Below are 18,992 nucleotides of genomic sequence, written 5' to 3' on the forward strand. Positions count from 1 at the left end.
GGAGAGGTACTGATACCCTTTCCTGCCGTCTGCGGGGAAAGGATAGGAAAACAAACATTGTTTGATACCTGAAATTGTGTATTCGGGTGTCTGCCGGCCGTCTACCGGAGCCTGCCCAGCTCATCCGAAACTGGACCAGTCGCTGTCATTTCGTCATCGGCGTCGAACCCTGATGGACTTGACGTGCCCGCCTCCTTTACCTGCAGTCTCAGACGAACTGCTGTATAATGTACCTGGATATTCTGAGACACAGGTTCAGACTCCACAGAAAACAGACATCATCAGTATTGTAACATGGAAGGTTAGCAAGGTTCCTTTAGAAACCTGGAGAGGTGAAATGACGAACAAGGTCTCTGGTTACCAGTGACATTACCTGTATAATCTGAGCTGTTCAAACAGGAGCGTCCTGCAGGTGCGTGGAGGGCTAAGCAGATGGCTCCACCGCATACTTCACACCTAAGAGGGAATTCTTTGACTATCCCAGGTGAGACAAACGAAAGGAGAAAAGGTGGTTAAATAAACACAGCACTATGTAAGGTCTGCGCTATAATGTGTAGTGACCGACACGATTCAAATAAACTTTCTGGAGCAGTGGAGACCTGAACCAGTAACGCTGCGCTGTGGGACAGGAGTCTTAGCCCTAGGCTATAGGAGCTCCCCTTAAAGTCTTTTTATTCAAACCCTGGTCCCCCTGTTCAGATTCCCGCTATTAGCGTACTGAGCCGCAGCGCTATTTGTCTGATGCCTTAAACACATTCCCCAAATTACTAATAGCATTAGTAACTGGTGACACCAAGGAATAATAAAGGGAAGGCAACACCCCGCCCTGCATGTAGTGTACCGCTAATTAAGGTGCACCTGATGTTTCTCGGAGGTTCCGCTGGCTTTTCAAAATGGTGGCCAGCCTGTGAGAAAAGATGGGTGAAAATGTTATGTGGCAAGGTGGGGTATTCTGTTTCTAGAAAACATTGCGGAAGTGTTTGTTTTATCCCCTATATATGGTATTGTATGGATATATCTATATACATACCCACACACACTTAAATATATATATATATATATATAAAAACATATCTATATATATCTATATACACACACCACAGTGAACCCATGCACCTAATAGGGTAGAAAAATACTGTGCACCTAATAGGGTAGATATGTATTTGTAGGGTAAAGAAATACTGCACAGTAGATTTTTAATTATCAATGAGCTGAGTCCCAGCTCCTGTAATAGAGCAGGTTTCCTGATCTAAATGTCTGAAATGGGGCAGAGGACTCCCCTGCAGGAGGAATGTAGCCAAAGCAAGATGTAACATATTTCTGCAGCACACTGCACAGAAAAGCTACAAACTCCAGAGACAGGTGTGTTGCCTAGAGACAATGAGAGCTGGGAGCCTCCACCGGGGGGAACAAGCTTCACCCCCCTTCCCCCCTCATACCTTATACATGTAAAGAATCCTCCCTGCACAGCCAGGAGAGGAAAGGAGCTTTCAGTGGCCCGGGGAGCGGGGGACTGTGGAGCGGCGTCTCGTCATGCTGCAGCGGCTGGGGAGCGGAGAAAGCCCGCCGTACAGAGCGGGAGTTAGCTCCGCCCCCTCCGCTTCGGCACCAAATTCAAATCCGCTGTATAGTAAGCGGAAAGCGCCCATGCATCCCCCGGCCGCCTGTATGCTGCGGCCGGGAAGCGATGTGCGGCCGGGGAGCGGAAAGCCTGAGCCCGCCGAACGGAGCGGGAGTTAGCTCCGCCCCCCTGCTCCGGTCACTTTCAAATTAAAACCGCACTATCATCCGGCTGCCTGTAAGTGTGTATGCTGCGGCCGGGGAGAGTGTGTCCTTTGCTGGAATCGAACCCTAGCTCGTGGGCATCGTAACCATAGGTGTTACCACTCTGCCATGAGAGCTATGCTAATTATTACACAGATATATGATATATGTAAATGTATCACCCGGCTGCCTGTATGCTGCAGCCGGGGAGTGAAGAGCGCTGAGCCCGCTTACAGAGCGGGCTGAAGCTCCGCCCCCCACATAATGGCACCAATTTCAAATTAGTAAGCCTTATATGCACTCCAGCCTGTCTGACTGGAGAGTATAGGGGAGCCTGTCCATCCATGTATTACGCTGAAACTGAAAAATGTAAAAACATACATCAGTCTGGAGGGGGAGGGGGGGAGATTGTACTCACCGCTTCCTTCCGTCAGGCGTTTCGACCCAGCGGCCCCGACACGCGCCGCACGCAGCGGTGTCCGGCCATTTTTGATACTCACCGCTGCCATGCTGCCGGAATCTTCTGCTGGATGGAGTGGCCCCGACACGCGCCGCACGCAGCGGTGTCCGGCCAACTCAGGAGAGCTCAGTGTCTCCCTCAGCCGGGGCCCATCCCGAGCCGCACGCAGCTGCGATGGGACCCCGCCGGCAGCTCCCGCGGTGCAGACTGGCAGTGGCAGAGCTGCCAGTCTGTGAGTGTGTGAAAGAAAAATAAAATAATAAAGAAAAAAGAAAAAATTCTTCAGCTAAACCCAAGTGAACCAGCTCCCTCGGGCACTAAACTAAGACTGGCTTGGAGGGGAGATAGTAGGGGAGGAGCTAGCCACAGTGTGAGAATTTTAAAGTGCCAGCTCCCAACTACTGCCTACTATTTCCCCATTGTAACTACGCTCCAGTGGCCCCTAGTGGATGAAGGAGAAACATGATTTTGGATGAATGATAGAGAAACACCCACCACACACGGCATAACACCGCCCTCACTAACAGCCTGGAACACGGTCACCCTCTATATAACATCACCCTGTATACTACAGAGACAGTATCACCTGTATGTCCGGATCACATCATCGGAGCAAAACTCACCATAAATGTTGCTCAGAAGAGAAGCTAATTAGCTGCAAATCTTACGTTTCATCGCGAGGCGCAAACACATCAGGATTATGGAATAAGGCGTCTAGTTATGGAACCATGCCACTCTGACTGGGGATCTAATGGTGGTAAATGACTTCTAATGGCAGAAGATAAGTAACATGGAGTCCTAACGGCGACCGGCATCCCCACAGATAATTATCCTCAGTCGGGTCATCCCCTTCTATAGACGGCGGCACTGCCTCGGAGATGAACGTAAGTGCGGCCATGTTGCCTGCACCTAAATAAATGCGTACAGGGTAGCGCTTCCCTCCGCATACCAACAGAGGCAGCCGTCATCACTATCAGCAGTATCTGCTGCAGCCCTGCGCCTGGTGCGAGATATCTGTCAGTGCCCCCCAGTGGCCACAGTATAAAATGCAGCAGCTAAATCCTTGCCTGAAAATAGACAAGTCACTCCGAAACAGACAGAGGCTGCTACCTTTAGATAACTACCTACCTACCTATACAATACAGATAACCACCTACCTGTACAATAGAGATAACTACCCACACTTTTCAGAAGCTGTAAGAGGAGTTTATACAGGTTACTGCTAATAATGTCTATTTAAAGCCCCCAGCTAAAGAGCTCCAGATTAGAACTTGGCAGTACTTCCAGTATGAAATAACTAGAGGTGTATGAGATGAGAAGCATATATAGCTTCTGTATTTGACACCTGGAACATGAGCCGGGCGTCAGCCCTGAAATATACTGCGCAGAAACAAAGCATACTACCAGGCGGCAGTCTCTCCGTCCTCTCTCGTAGTCTTCACCATGGAATTAGGGACCGACACCTGTGAGTAATAGGACAACAACTGTCTCAATATGGATGTTAGGGCAATATGCAATATGTATAAGTAAAAGATCCCAGTCAGGGTATGAGACGCAGGAGCGAGTTATCAGTGATACCTGATGGACCCCGGCCGCTGGTGTCCTCACTGGGTTCTCCGATTCCAGAGGGGATCGGATGCGGATGAAAGATAGGCCAAACTGCTCCTGCTTGTTGAAGGGCTGACTGCAGGTAATACGGAGCCGGTCCCACTTCTCACTGGCTGCTTCCTCTAGGAAATCCCCTGGGGGGACGAAACAGGAGAGACAAGAGCAGTAACTACCCCATCATCGGGAGAGGACAAGACCAGTAACTATCCCACCACCAGGAGAGAACAAAGCCAGTAACTATCCGACATCAAGAGAGAACAAGACGGATAACTGTCCCACCACTGGGCAAGACAAATACCAGTATCTATCCCACCATTAAGAGAGAACAAGACCAGTAATTCCACCATCAGGAGAGAACAAGACCAGTAACTACCCACCATCAAGAGAGAACAAGGCCAGTAATTCCACCATCAGGAGAGAACAAGACCAGTGACTATCCCCACCATCGGGAGAGAACAAGACCAGTAACTATCCCACCATCCCGGAAAGGACAAGACCAATCACTATCCCACCACTGGGAGAGAACAAGACCAGTAACTATACCACCATCCCGGAAAGGACAAGACCAATCACTATCCCACCACTGAGAGAGAACAAGACCAGTAACTATCCCACCACTGGGAGAACAAGACCAGTAACTATCCCACCACTTGGAGAGAACAAGACCAGTAACTATCCCACCACTGGGAGAGAACAAGACCAGTAACTATCCCACCACTGGGAGAGAACAAGACCAGTAACTATCCCACCACTGGGAGAGAACAAGACCAGTAATTATACTACCATCAGGAGAGAACAAGACACATAACTATCCAACCAACAGGAGAGGATGAGACCAGTAACTATCCCACCATCAGGAGAGAACAAGACCAGTAACTATACCACCATCAGGAGAGAACAACACCAGTAACTATCCCACCATCAGGAGAGGACAAGACCAGTAACTATCCCACCATCAGGAGAGAACAAGACCAGTAACTATCCCACCATCAGGAGAGGACAAGACCAGTAACTATCCCACCATCAGGAGAGGACAAGACCAGTAACTATCCCACCACTGGGAGAGAACAAGACCAGTAACTATCCCACCATCAGGAGAGAACAAGACCAGTAACTATCCCACCATCAGGAGAGAACAAGACCAGTAACTATCCCACCATCAGGAGAGGATGAGACCAGTAACTATCCCACCATCAGGAGAGAACAAGACCAGTAACTATACCACCATCAGGAGAGAACAACACCAGTAACTATACCACCATCAGGAGAGGACAAGACCAGTAACTATCCCACCATCAGGAGAGAACAAGACCAGTAACTATCCCACCATCAGGAGAGAACAAGACCAGTAACTATACCACCATCAGGAGAGAACAACACCAGTAACTATCCCACCATCAGGAGAGGACAAGACCAGTAACTATCCCACCATCAGGAGAGAACAAGACCAGTAACTATCCCACCATCAGGAGAGAACAAGACCAGTAACTATCCCAGCATCAGGAGAGGACAAGACCAGTAACTATCCCACCATCAACAGAGGACAAGACCAGTAACGATCCCACCATCAGGAGAGGACAAGACCAGTAACTATCCCACCATCAGGAGAGGACAAGACCAGTAACTATCCCACCATCGGGAGAGAACAAGACCAGTAACTATCCCACCATCAGGAGATAACAAGACCAGTAACTATCCCACCATCAGGAGAGAACAAGACCAGTAACTATACCACCATCAGGAGAGAACAACACCAGTAACTATCCCACCATCAGGAGAGGACAAGACCAGTAACTATCCCACCATCAGGAGAGAACAAGACCAGTAACTATCCCAGCATCAGGAGAGGACAAGACCAGTAACTATCCCACCATCAACAGAGGACAAGACCAGTAACGATCCCACCATCAGGAGAGGACAAGACCAGTAACTATCCCACCATCAGGAGAGGACAAGACCAGTAACTATCCCACCATCGGGCGAGAACAAGACCAGTAACTATCCCACCATCAGGAGAGGACAAGACCAGTAACTATCCCACCATCAGGAGAGAACAAGACCAGTAACTATCCCACCATCAAGAGAGAACAAGACCAGTAACTATCCCACCATCAACAGAGGACAAGACCAGTGACTATCCCACCATCAGGAGAGAACAAGACCAGTAACTATTCCACCATCAGGAGAGAACAAGACCAGTAACTATCCCACCATCAGGAGAGAACAAGACCAGTGACTATCCCACCATCAAGAGAGAACTAGACCAGTGACTATCCCACAATCAGGAGAGAACAAGACCAGTGACTATCCCACCATCAGGAGAGAACAAGACCAGTGACTATCCCACCATCAGGAGAGAACAAGACCAGTGAAAATCCCACCATCACGAGAGGACAAGACCAGTAACTATCTAACCATCTGGAAAGAACAAGACCAGTAAATATACCCACTATCATGGGCTGACGGATTAGATGTTATTCCCAGGTGACTGATGTGGCCAGAGACCCGGCTTTACCTTCTTTGAACATCCTCACTGCTCTGCAGTTCTTCCCTAGTCTGGAGTCTGTGGGAGACATTAGGGTGGCCGTGGGAAGCAGGGTGACAAAGGGTTTATCCAGAGGCCAGCTGGAACGCCCGACATCAATCTGCAGGAAGGCAGAACCACTGTTCCCTGCAACAGAGGAGTCATTATACACGCAGCCTGCATGTAGCATACCAATACTGGGAAATACTTTAATCATACTGTGATTTAGGGATGAGCTAGGATGCGCCATCCTCCCAATGTTAAAGCCTGACCACATATCTTTAACAACCCCCACCCTCGCACACGGTTGCAAAATTGCACCTCTTAGCTGGGTTCAGTCCGCGTAGTCAGTACATCTGAAGACCTGTCTAATCTTTGCTCTCGGAAGTCCCACAAACTATTGTTGCTATGGGCAACATCACCAGTTCTTTAAAAAAACTCCCACCTTAGTAAATTTACCCCTACAAGTGTCATAATTTCTAAACCTATTCCATACAGAATGCCCTCACTTCAGGGGCAAATGCAGAGCTTCCAGAGGGGCCTCAGAAACCTCATTTTTGAGCAAAGCAAAATAAAAATAAGATTTTACTTACCGGTAAATTTATTTCTCGTAGTCCGTAGAGGATGCTAGGACTCCGTAAGGACCATGGGGAATAGACGGCCTCCGCAGGAGATAGAGCACTTTAAGAAAGCTTTGGACTCTGGGTGTGCACTGGCTCCTCCCTCTATGCCCCTCCTCCAGACCTCAGTTAGGGAAACTGTGCCCAAAGGAGATGGACAGTACGAGGAAGGATTTTTGTAAATCTAAGGGCGAGATCCATACCAGCCACACCAATCACACCGTATAACTTGTGATAAACTACCCAGTTAACAGTATGAACAACAACATAGCCAAGGTTCAACCGATAAACTATAACATAACCCTTATGTAAGCAATAATAGGATTTTGGTACTTACCAGGTAAATCCTTTTCTTTGAATCCATAGGGGGCACTGGAGTACTCTTGGGATATGGACGGCTTTAGCAGAACAAAGGCACTGAATATTTAAATTTAGAACTCTCCACCCCTCCATATCCCCGAGTACCTCAGTGTTTTTTACTGAGCCGAACAGGAACTATAGAGAGGTTGACAATGGAGAATTCCTATAACATAACGGACAACAACAAAGTTGACACATAACGTTACTGACAACTAAACAGTTGACACCATAACCGATAGAACCTTATAATTTGAACCAGTCGGTGAAAATGTGTTACCATAAGATCCCCTGAGCTTAATACAAACCAGGTAAAACTGCTCTGGGTGGGCGTCCAGTGCCCCCTATGGATTCAAAGAAAAGGATTTACCTGGTAAGTACCAAAATCCTATTTTCTTTTTCATCCACTAGGGGTCACTGGAGTACTCTTGGGACGTACCAAAGCTTCCCCCGTGGGCGGGAGAGCTGTTTGACACCTGTAACACTAGGCGGCCAAAGCTAGATGCTGATGCCGCAAACGTATCAAACTTGTAAAAGCGCACAAACGTGTGCACTGAAGACCATGTAGCCGCACGGTCAAGCTGCGTCTTAGAAGCCCCACGACCAGCTGCCCATGACGTTCCCACAGAACCTGTGGGATGAGCCATTACTGATGTAGGCGACTGTAACCTAGCCTTAAGGTAAGCCTGACGTATAGTCAGTTTTATCCATCTGGATAAGGTCTGCTGAGAAGCTGGCCAACCCCACTTGGCAGCATCATAGAGAACAAACAACGTATCCGAATTACGAACTGTAGACGTTCGGGACATATAAACGCGTAATGCGCGTACCACATTCAGAGTTCTAGAATGTGCTGTCAACACAGGAACTACTATTGGTTGATTGATGTGAAAAGATGACACTAGCTTTGGTAAGAAATCGGGATTAGTCCGAAGTTCCGCTCTGTCATCATGAAACACCAAATACGGTGGCTTGCATGACAAGGCACCCAAATTTGAAAAACGCCTTGCCGTAGCTAAGGCTAGAAGAAAAATCGTTTTCCAAGTGAGAAACTTTATATCCACTTGCTGTAAGGGTTCAAAATATGAAGACTGTAAGAAATCTAAAACCAGATTCAAGTCCCATGGCGCTGTAGGTGGAATAAATGGAGGCTGTACTCTGAGGACACCCTGCAGAAAAGTGTGTACCGACGGCAATAGAGCCAATCGTCTTTGAAAATAAATTGACAAAGCAGATACCTGCACCTTTATTGTAGATAAACGCAGTCCTCCATCTAACCCCGTCTGCAGAAATAACAAAAGACGGGATAACTTGAAAGATGATGTCGGAAACTTCCGAGCTTCACACCAACCTATATAGGCACGCCAAATTCTGTAATAATGAGCTGCCGTAACCGGCTTCCTAGCTCGTAACATGGTTGGTATAACCGATACTGTAATGCCCTCTCTTCTTAAGAGGGCAGTCTCAACAACCACCCCGTCAAACGCAGCCGCGCTAAATAGGGGTAAAAGAACGGACCCTGTAGTAACAGGTCTGGACGTAGTATGAGCGGCCAAGGATCGTCTGCGAGTAGTCCGCGGAGATTCGAGAACCAAGCTCTCCGAGACCAATGAGGCATCACTAGTATGACTGTGACGGACTCTCTTTTGATCCGTTTTAGCAACTGAGAGAGCAGCGGAAAACGGTGGAAACAGATACACGAGGCTGTACGGCCACGCGATTGTGAGAGCATCCACCGCCACTGCCCTTGAATCTGTCGTTTTGGACACATACTGGGGCGTTTGTAATTGTGGCGAGATGCCATCATGTCCACCTGAGGGTAACCCCACCTGTGGACCAACATATGAAACACTTCTGGATTTAATGCCCAGTCTCCTGGATGAAAATCCCGACGGCTGAGATCATCCGCCTCGCAGTTGTCCACTCCCGGAATGAACCCAGTCGACAATATCACCTTGTGGTATTCTGGGCAATTGAGGATTCGAGCTACTTCCCGCATTGCCATGCGGCTTCTCGTTCCTCCCTGGTTGTTGTGTATGCGACTGCCGTCGCGTTGTCTGACTGCACTTGGACAGTCTGAGAGCGAAGCATGTAGTGCATTGTAAATTGCACGGAGTTCCAGGACATTTATAGACAGCAATCTGTCGTGATCCGTCTAGAGACCCTGTCGCTGACCATTTTAAACTACAACTCCCCAACCTCTGAGACTCTCGCCCAGAGTAGAGACACCCTCGCCCCCCTGTGGGGAATCTGCCTATGTGAGGGCGACCACTGCTGTTGAAATGGACGCGAGTGAAAACCTCCGAACTGAAGCGCTTCGAAAGCCCATCATTGTTCCTAATAGGCGAATACACAAATGTACCGATAGTGTGCGTGGCTTGAGCACTAATTGTACCAGATGGCGTATAATCTGTACTTTCTGGTGTAGTAGGTAAATTCTTTGATTTACCGTATCTGGAATCATACCTAGGAATTGAAGTCGTTGAGACGGAATTAGATGCGATTGTTTTTGAAGTTGACACTGCAACCGTGGTGTACGTTAGCAGCGCAAGTCGGAGGAGCATCTGTTGAGACGGAGCTCTTATGAGCAGATCGTCTAAGTATGGAACGATTGTCACTGCCAGGGATCTGAGATGAGCTATCATCACAAACATCACTTTGGTGAATACCCGAGGCGCTGACAAGAGGCCAAATGGTAGAGCCTGAAACTGTTAATGGTTGTGGCGTATTGCAAAACGCAAGAACCTGTGATGAGGTGACCAAACCGGAATGTGTAAGTACGCATCCTGGAGATCAAGCGCAATCATGCAATCGTGTGGTTCCAAATATGCAAATACTGACCGCAGAAATTCCATCTTCAATCTGTAGTAAGTGACTTACTGATTGAGACTGCGACGGAGGCCTCCGGCTTCGGTACCACAAACATACGGGAATAATAACCCTGACCTTGTTGGTGTACCGGGCCTGGAATTAAAAACTGCTGAATCCAGTAGACACTGAATGGCAACCTGCCAAAACGCCTTCTTGTCGTCCGACAGAGGCAGTCCTGCCTTGAAAAACCGCAGTGGCGGGAGACAGCTTTCTTTTAACCCTAAATAGCGGATACATCCATGAGTGGATGTCTGGAAACCCGGCAAATGTAACGTGTAAAGGCGCGCTCCCACAATTGGAAATTCGAGATGGGCTGGGAGCCCGTCAAGCCACTGGCTTGTTGTGACTTTAGCGCCCTGGCGTTACAAGGCGTGACTGTTTTTGTACCACAGCCTTGAAAAGACTGAAGTCTAAAGGCTTTAAACGCCGGACCAGAGTATTTCCGTCTTGATACCGGAGGCGGCAATGGCTAGACTTTTCCCTGAAATATGCATTTGTCAAATTTAGGACCAAACAACTTCTGGCCTTGTCGTGCTGAAACTAGCGACGATGAAAAACGAGAAGCGAGGTAACAGGCGGCAGCAGACGCTGTACAGAGATACTCAGCAGCTTCTTATTAACGATAAGTATAACGTGATCGTCATTGTTTCCATACACAGAGCGCCCTAGTGACCCAAATGTATCTTGGGTCTTTATAAGGTTTGACACAGACGAATTCACCAATGGCGGATTCTCCAATTTAGATGTCACTGTGTGGAAACGGGTAAATAGACTTAAATCTTAGTAAGATATCCTAAATAAGAAGCCCATTGAAGATCTGTCGTTTAGTAAATACGACGGATTAGATGTTAGAGGCTCCTTAGTCTCTGTAAATTTCAGAGACTGACTCACTGGTCATTAGCAATGTATGGTTGTCAAAACCCGCACTATCTGACTGCTGGTCTAATGTGCCCTTCTCACTCGTAGTTAGCGCTGTGAGGTTTGACATAGAATTGTCAGACTGCAACATAGCAGAAATGTTTAAATTATAAGACCAGTTAAATTAACACCCTGGTACCCAAAGTGAAGTTGGACCTTTGGAAAGGCTGAGACTCCTCCGTTAGAGCTGGCGGAGTAACTTCCGAGACTCCGATCTTACCACTCCTGTCGAGCGGAGTCAATTTGAATTGCCAATGCTTAACATAGGATCTGGGAATGAACCGGCTTCCGGAGTGGAAACCTACAAAACATACTGAACATGTGGTAGATTTATGTACAGACATTGTAGTAAAACTTATTTTTAGTCTGTGCTGGAGCCTTACTCCTTATACAGACAGACAACACAATAGCCAAAGGACAGACACTTGCACGACTCAGTAAAATTCTTACTTAAGGTGTGTAATAATAAGAATTTACTTACCGATAATTCTATTTCTCATAGTCCGTAGTGGATGCTGGGGACTCCGAAAGGACCATGGGGAATAGCGGCTCCGCAGGAGACTGGGCACATCTAAAAGAAAGCTTTAGGACTATCTGGTGTGCACTGGCTCCTCCCCCTATGACCCTCCTCCAAGCCTCAGTTAGGATACTGTGCCCGGACGAGCGTACACAATAAGGAAGGATCTTGAATCCCGGGTAAGACTCTTACCAGCCACACCAATCACACCGTACAACTTGTGATCTGAACCCAGTTAACAGCATGATAACAGAAGGAGCCTCTGAAAAGATGGCTCACAACAACAAAAAACCCGATTTTTGTAACAATAACTATGTACAAGTAATGCAGACAATCCGCACTTAGGATGGGCGCCCAGCATCCACTACGGACTATGAGAAATAGAATTATCGGTAAGTAAATTCTTATTTTCTCTAACGTCCTAGTGGATGCTGGGGACTCCGAAAGGACCATGGGGATTATACCAAAGCTCCCAAACGGGCGGGAGAGTGCGGATGACTCTGCAGCACCGAATGAGAGAACTCCAGGTCCTCCTCAGCCAGGGTATCAAATTTGTAGAATTTAGCAAACGTGTTTGCCCCTGACCAAGTAGCAGCTCGGCAAAGTTGTAAAGCCGAGACCCCTCGGGCAGCCGCCCAAGATGAACCCACTTTCCGTGTGGAATGGGCTTTTACAGATTTTGGCTGTGGCAGGCCTGCCACAGAATGTGCAAGCTGAATTGTACTACAAATCCAACGAGCAATCGTCTGCTTAGAAGCAGGAGCACCCAGCTTGTTGGGTGCATACAGGATGAACAGCGAGTCAGATTTTCTGACTCCAGCCGTCCTGGAAACATATATTGTCAGGGCCCTGACTACGTCCAGCAACTTGGAATCCTCCAAGTCCCTAGTAGCCGCAGGCACCACAAATAGGTTGGTTCAGGTGAAACGCTGAAACCACCTTAGGGAGAAACTGAGGACGAGTCCTCAATTTCGCCCTGTCCGAATGGAACATCAGATAAGGGCTTTTTCAGGATAAAGCCGCCAATTCTGACACGGGCCTGGCCCAGGCCAGGGCCAACAGCATGACCACTTTCCATGTGAGATATTGTAACTCCACAGATTTAAGTGGTTCAAACCAATGTGACTTTTGGAACCCAAAACTACACCGAGATCCCAAAGTGCCACTGGAGGCACAAAAGGAGGCTGTATATGCAGTACCCCTTTTACAAACGTCTGAACTTCAGGGACTGAAGCTAGTTCTTTTTGGAAGAAAATTGACTGGGCCGAAATTTGAACCTTAATGGACCCCAATTTCAGGCCCATAGACACTCCTGTTTGCAGGAAATGTAGGAATCGACCCAGTTGAATTTCCACCGTCGGGCCTTACTGGCCTCGCACCACGCAACATATTTTCGCCAATTGCGGTGATAATGTTTTTGCGGTTACATCCTTCCTGGCTTTGATCAGGATAGGGATGACTTCATCCGGAATGCCCTTTTTCCTTCAGGATCCGGCGTTCAACCGCCATGCCGTCAAACGCAGCCGCGGTAAGTCTTGGAACAGACAGGGTCCTTGCTGGAGCAGGTCCCTTCTTAGAGGTAGAGGCCACGGATCCTCCGTGAGCATCTCTTGAAGTTCCGGTTACCAAGTCCTTCTTGGCCAATCCGGAGCCACGAATATAGTGCTTACTCCTCACCATCTTATCAATCTCAGTACCTTGGGTATGAGAGGCAGAGGAGGGAACACATACCCTGACTGGTACACCCACGGTGTTACCAGAGCGTCTACAGCTATTGCCTGAGGGTCCCTGGACCTGGCGCAATACCTGTCGAGTTTTTCCCAACGGTTTATAATCATGTGGAAGACTTCTGGGTGAAGTCCCCACTCTCCCGGGTGGAGGTCGTGCTGAGGAAGTCTGCTTCCCAGTTGTCCACTCCCGGAATGAATATTGCTGACAGTGCTATCCCATGATTTTCCGCCCAGCGAAGAATCCTTGCAGCTTCTGCCATTGCCCTCCTGCTTCTTGTGCCACCCTGTCTGTTTACGTGGGTGACTGCCGTGATGTTGTCCGACTGGATCAACACCGGCTGACCTTGAAGCAGAGGTCTTGCTAAGCTTAGAGCATTGTAAATGTCCCTTAGCTTCAGGATATTTATGTGAAGTGATGTCTCCAGGCTTGACCATAAGTCCTGGATATTCCTTCCCTGTGTGACTGCTCCCCAGCCTCGCAGGCTGGCATCCGTGGTTACCAGGACCCAGTCCTGAATGCCGAATCTGCGGCCCTCTAGAAGATGAGCACTCTGCAACCACCACAGGAGGGACACCCTTGTCCTTGGTGACAGGGTTATCCGCTGATGCATCTGAAGATGCGACCCGGACCATTTGTCCAGCAGGTCCCACTGGAAAGTTCTTGCGTGGAATCTGCCGAATGGGATTGCTTCGTAGGAAGCCACCATTTTACCCAGAACCCTTGTGCATTGATGCACTGAGACTTGGCTCGGTTTTAGGAGGTTCCTGACTAGCTCGGATAACTCCCTGGCTTTCTCCTCCGGGAGAAACACCTTTTTCTGGACTGTGTCCAGGATCATCCCTAGGAACAGAAGACAAGTCGTCGGAACCAGCTGCGATTTTGGAATATTGAGAATCCAACCGTGCTGTAGCAACACTACCTGAGATAGTGCTACACCGACCTCCAACTGTTCCCTGGATCTTACCCTTATCAGGGAATTGTCCAAGTAAGGGATAACTAAAATTCCCTTCCTTTGAAGGAATATCATCATTTCGGCCATTACCTTGGTAAAGACCCGGGGTGCCGTGGACCATCCATACGGCAGCGTCTGAACTGATATTGACAGTTCTGTACCATAAACCTGAGGTACCCTTGGTGAGAAGGGTAAATTTTGACATGAAGGTAAGCATCCTTGATGTCCCGAGACATCATGCAGTCCCCTTCTTCCAGGTTCGCAATCACTGCTCTGAGTGACTCAATCTTGAATTTGAACCTCTGTATGTAAGTGTTCAAAGATTTTAGATTTAGAATCGGTCTCACCGAGCCGTCCGGCTTCGGTACCACAACAGTGTGGAATAATACCCCGTTCCCTGTTGCAGGAGGGGTATATTGATTATCACCTGCTGGGAATACAGCTTGTGAATGGCTTCCAAAACTGTCTCCCTGTCAGAAGGAGACATCGGTAAAGCCGACTTTAGGAAACGGCGAGGGGGAGACGTCTCGAATTCTAATTTGTACCCCTGAGATATCACCTGAAGGATCCAGGGGTCTACTTGCGAGTGAGCCCACTGCGCGCTGAAATTCATTGAGACGGGCCCCCCCACCGTGCCTGATTCTGCTTGTAAAGCCCCAGCGTATACTGAGGGCTTGGCAGAGGCGGGAGAGGGTTTCTGTTCCTGGGAACTGGCTGATTTCTGCAGCCTTTTTCCTCTTCTGTCACGGGGCAGAAATGAGGAACCTTTTGCCCGCTTATTCACGAAAAGACTGCGCCTGATAATACGGCGTCTTCTCATGTTGAGAGGCGACCTGGGGTACAAACGTGGATTTCCCAGCTGTTGCCGTGGCCACCAGGTCTGAAAGGCCGACCCCAAATAACTCCCAAATGCCGTTTGGAATACGCATCACCTGACCACTGACGTGTCCATAACCCTCTACTGGTAGAAATGGACAACGCACTTAGACTTGATGCCAGTCGGCAAATATTCCGCTGTGCATCACGCATATATAGAAATGCATCTTTCAAATGCTCTATAGGCAAAAATATACTGTCCCTATCTAGGGTATCAATATTTTCAGTCAGGGAATCCGACCACGCTAACCCAGCACTGCACATCCAGGCTGAGGCGATTGCTGGTCGCAGTATAACACCAGTATGTGTGTAAATACATTTTAGAATACCCTCCTGCTTTCTATCAGCAGGATCCTTAAGGGCGGCCATCTCAGGAGAGGATAGAGCCCTTACAAGCGTGTGAGCGCTTTATCCACCCTAGGGGGTGTTTCCCAACGCACCCTAACCTCTGGCGGGAAAGGATATAATGCCAATAACATTTTAGAAATTGTTATCGGGGGAAACCCACGCATCATCACACACCTCATTTAATTTCTCAGATTTAGGAAAACTACAGGTAGTTTTTCCTCACCGAACATAATACCCCTTTTTTTTTGGTGGTACTCGTATTATCAGAAATGTGTAAAACATTTTTCATTGCCTCAATCATGTAATGTGTGGCCCTACTGGAAGTCACATTTGTCTCTTCACCGTCGACACTGGAGTCAGTATCCGTGTCGGCGTCTATATCTGCCATCTGAGGTAACGGGCGCTTTATAGCCCCTGACGGCCTATGAGACGTCTGGACAGGCACAAGCTGAGTAGCCGGCTGTCTCATGTCAACCACTGTCTTTTATACAGAGCTGACACTGTCACGTAATTTCTTCCAACAGTTCATCCACTCAGGTGTCGACCTCCTAGGGGGTGACATCACTATTACAGGCAATCTGCTCCGTCTCCACATCATTTTTCTCCTCATACATGTCGACACAAAAGTACCGACATACAGCACACACACAGGGAATGCTCTGATAGAGGACAGGACCCCACTAGCCCTTTGGGGAGACAGAGGGAGAGTTTGCCAGCACACACCAGAGCGCTATATATATACAGGGATAACCTTATATAAGTGTTTTTCCCCTTATAGCTGCTGTATAGTTAATACTGCGCCTAATTTGTGCCCCCCTCTCTTTTTTAACCCTTTCTGTAGTGTAGTGACTGCAGGGGAGAGCCAGGGAGCTTCCCTCCAACGGAGCTGTGAGGGAAAATGGCACCAGTGTGCTGAGGAGATAGGCTCCGCCCCCTTATCGGCGGCCTTATCTCCCGTTTTTTTATGCATTTTGGCAGGGGTTAAATGCATCCATATAGCCCAGGAGCTATATGTGATGCATTTTTTTGCCATCCAAGGTGTTTATTATTGCGTCTCAGGGCGCCCCCCCCCAGCGCCCTGCACCCTCAGTGACCGGAGTGTGAAGTGTGCTGAGAGCAATGGCGCACAGCTGCAGTGCTGTGCGCTACCTTGTTGAAGACAGGACGTCTTCTGCCGCCGATTTTCCGGACCTCTTCTGCCTTCTGGCTCTGTAAGGGGGCCGGCGGCGCGGCTCTGGGACCCATCCAAGCTGGGCCTGTGATCGTCCCTCTGGAGCTAATGTCCAGTAGCCTAAGAAGCCCAATCCACTCTGCACGCAGGTGAGTTCGCTTCTTCTCCCCTTAGTCCCTCGATGCAGTGAGCCTGTTGCCAGCAGGTCTCACTGAAAATAAAAGACCTAAACTAAAACTTTCACTAAGAAGCTCAGGAGAGCCCCTAGTGTGCACCCTTCTCGTTCGGGCACAGAGATCTAACTGAGGCTTGGAGGAGGGTCATAGGGGGAGGAGCCAGTGCACACCAGATAGTCCTAAAGCTTTCTTTTAGATGTGCCCAGTCTCCTGCGGAGCCGCTATTCCCCATGGTCCTTTCGGAGTCCCCAGCATCCACTAGGACGTTAGAGAAATATATATATATTTATGGCCGAAATACAGTTCACATGGCCAGCCTATGTGAAACCTGAACCAAAATTCCCACTAACACCCCTGCGCCTCCGGTGGAGTAGAGATGTAGGGCAGGAACATTCTGGAATTACAAACTGGAAGAAACAGGAAGCATGGTTAAAATGGCCCCCATGCCATGCTTACACTGATAATCACAGGACAGGTTACAATACCTGCTGCAGTGTAAATATAGGCTCAATAGTCTATTATACAGTGATAATCACAGTCTAGTATACAGTGATAATCACAGGCAGGTTACAATACATGCCTCCAGTGTTAATATAGGCTCAATAGCCTATTATACAATGATAATCACAGGCAGGTCACAATACATGCTCCAGTGTTAATATAGGCTCTGCCTGCTGACTGCAGTTTAATATAGGCTCTCTATTAATACCACCTATAGATATGGCAGCCTGTCATGCTATTCTTTCCCTTACATTTTCCCCCTTGCAGCCGCGCTGTAATCAGCCAGGTCCCCCCCCCCCCCCCTTCCCCCTGTACTCCCTGTAGCGCTGTGTCTCAGCGGGGAGCCGGTAAGCTCATTGCAGGGAGGCGAGGGACACTTATTGCAGAGCAGCGGAGGTCGGCTGGCCGGAGCGGCGCGTAGCGGCTTCCGGTGTCGCTAGCCGAGCTGCGGTGGGTCTCCCCCTCTGAGCGCTGGCACTTGCAATACAGCGCTGACGGAGCGGCTGGGGCGGGCGGACGGAGCGGCTGGGGCGGCCGGACGGAGCGGCTGGGGCGGGCCGGCTGTATGAGCGGCGGTGAGCGGGCGGCATTACAACACGGACCCCACACAGCGGGGCGGCAGCCTGCGCTGACCGCCCCGTTTCCCCAGCATTCCTTGTTGTAGGGAGGCCTGCGACGGGCTTCAATCTGTAAGCTCCGAGCTCTTCAGTTTATGGCTGCGACGGGGCTTCTATCTGTAAGCTCCGTCCAGCTGTTGCAGGAGGCAGTGGGCTGCCTGTGGCTGTGAGGGTGCTCTTTGTGAGGACCGACACGCCATGCGCTGTCCTTGCAGCGGCACTATCCCGGACCCATGTTTTTACAGAAACTGGGAAGGGATGTGCTAAGTGAAAAAGTAAAAATGTAAAAGTAAAAATGAAAAATTAATAAAATCTTCAACTAAGTGTGGGAACTCCACACAAGCCTTGTTAGTGCTGTGAGCACAGAAAAAACACTGAGGTACTCGGGGATATGGAGGGGTGGAGAGTTCTAAATTTAAATATTCAGTGCCTTTGTTCTGCTAAAGCCGTCCATATCCCAAGAGTACTCCAGTGACCCCTAGTGGATGAAAAAGAAAACTATATACAAGTCTTGCAGAAGAAGTCCGCACTTGGGACGGGCGCCCAGCATCCTCTACGGACTACGAGAAAAAGATTTACCGGTAAGTAAAATCTTATTTTCTCTAACGTCCTTGAGGATTCTGGGACTCCGTAAGGACCATGGGGATTATACCAAAGCTCCCAAACGGGCGGGAGAGTGCGGATGACTCTGCAGCACCGATTGAGCAAACAGGAGGTCCTCCTCAGCCAGGGTATCAAACTTATAGAACTTTGCAAAGGTGTTAGACCCCGACCAAGTAGCTGCTCGGCACAACTGTAATGCCGAGACCCCTCGAGCAGCCGCCCAAGAAGAGCCCACTTTCCTAGTGGAATGGGCCTTAACCGATTTCGGTAACGGCAATCCTGCCGTAGAATGCGCCAGCTGAATCGTGTTACAGATCCAGCGAGCAATAGTCTGCTTTGAAGCAGGAGCGCCAACCTTGTTGGCCGCATACAGAACAA

General features: G+C 48.9%; 1 protein-coding gene across 3 annotated transcripts in view; it reads right to left on the reverse strand.

Annotated features, from left to right (window-relative positions):
• Nucleotides 1-18,992, reverse strand: part of XNDC1N (XRCC1 N-terminal domain containing 1, N-terminal like) — a 64,011-nt gene that overhangs the window by 7,323 nt on the left and 37,696 nt on the right. For 2 of the 3 annotated variants that reach the window (XM_063950876.1, XM_063950875.1), the window contains 3 exons: nt 6,348-6,503; nt 3,803-3,966; nt 3,629-3,687 (listed from right to left, as the gene is read on the reverse strand). In XM_063950876.1, coding sequence (XP_063806946.1) covers nt 3,629-3,687; nt 3,803-3,966; nt 6,348-6,503 — 379 coding nt within the window. The remainder of the gene's footprint in view (nt 1-3,628; nt 3,688-3,802; nt 3,967-6,347; nt 6,504-18,992) is intronic. The other variant, XM_063950878.1, reaches the window with a different exon arrangement.

Source organism: Pseudophryne corroboree, chromosome 2 (genome assembly GCF_028390025.1).
Source record: "Pseudophryne corroboree isolate aPseCor3 chromosome 2, aPseCor3.hap2, whole genome shotgun sequence".
In the NCBI taxonomy this organism is placed as follows: domain Eukaryota; kingdom Metazoa; phylum Chordata; class Amphibia; order Anura; family Myobatrachidae; genus Pseudophryne; species Pseudophryne corroboree.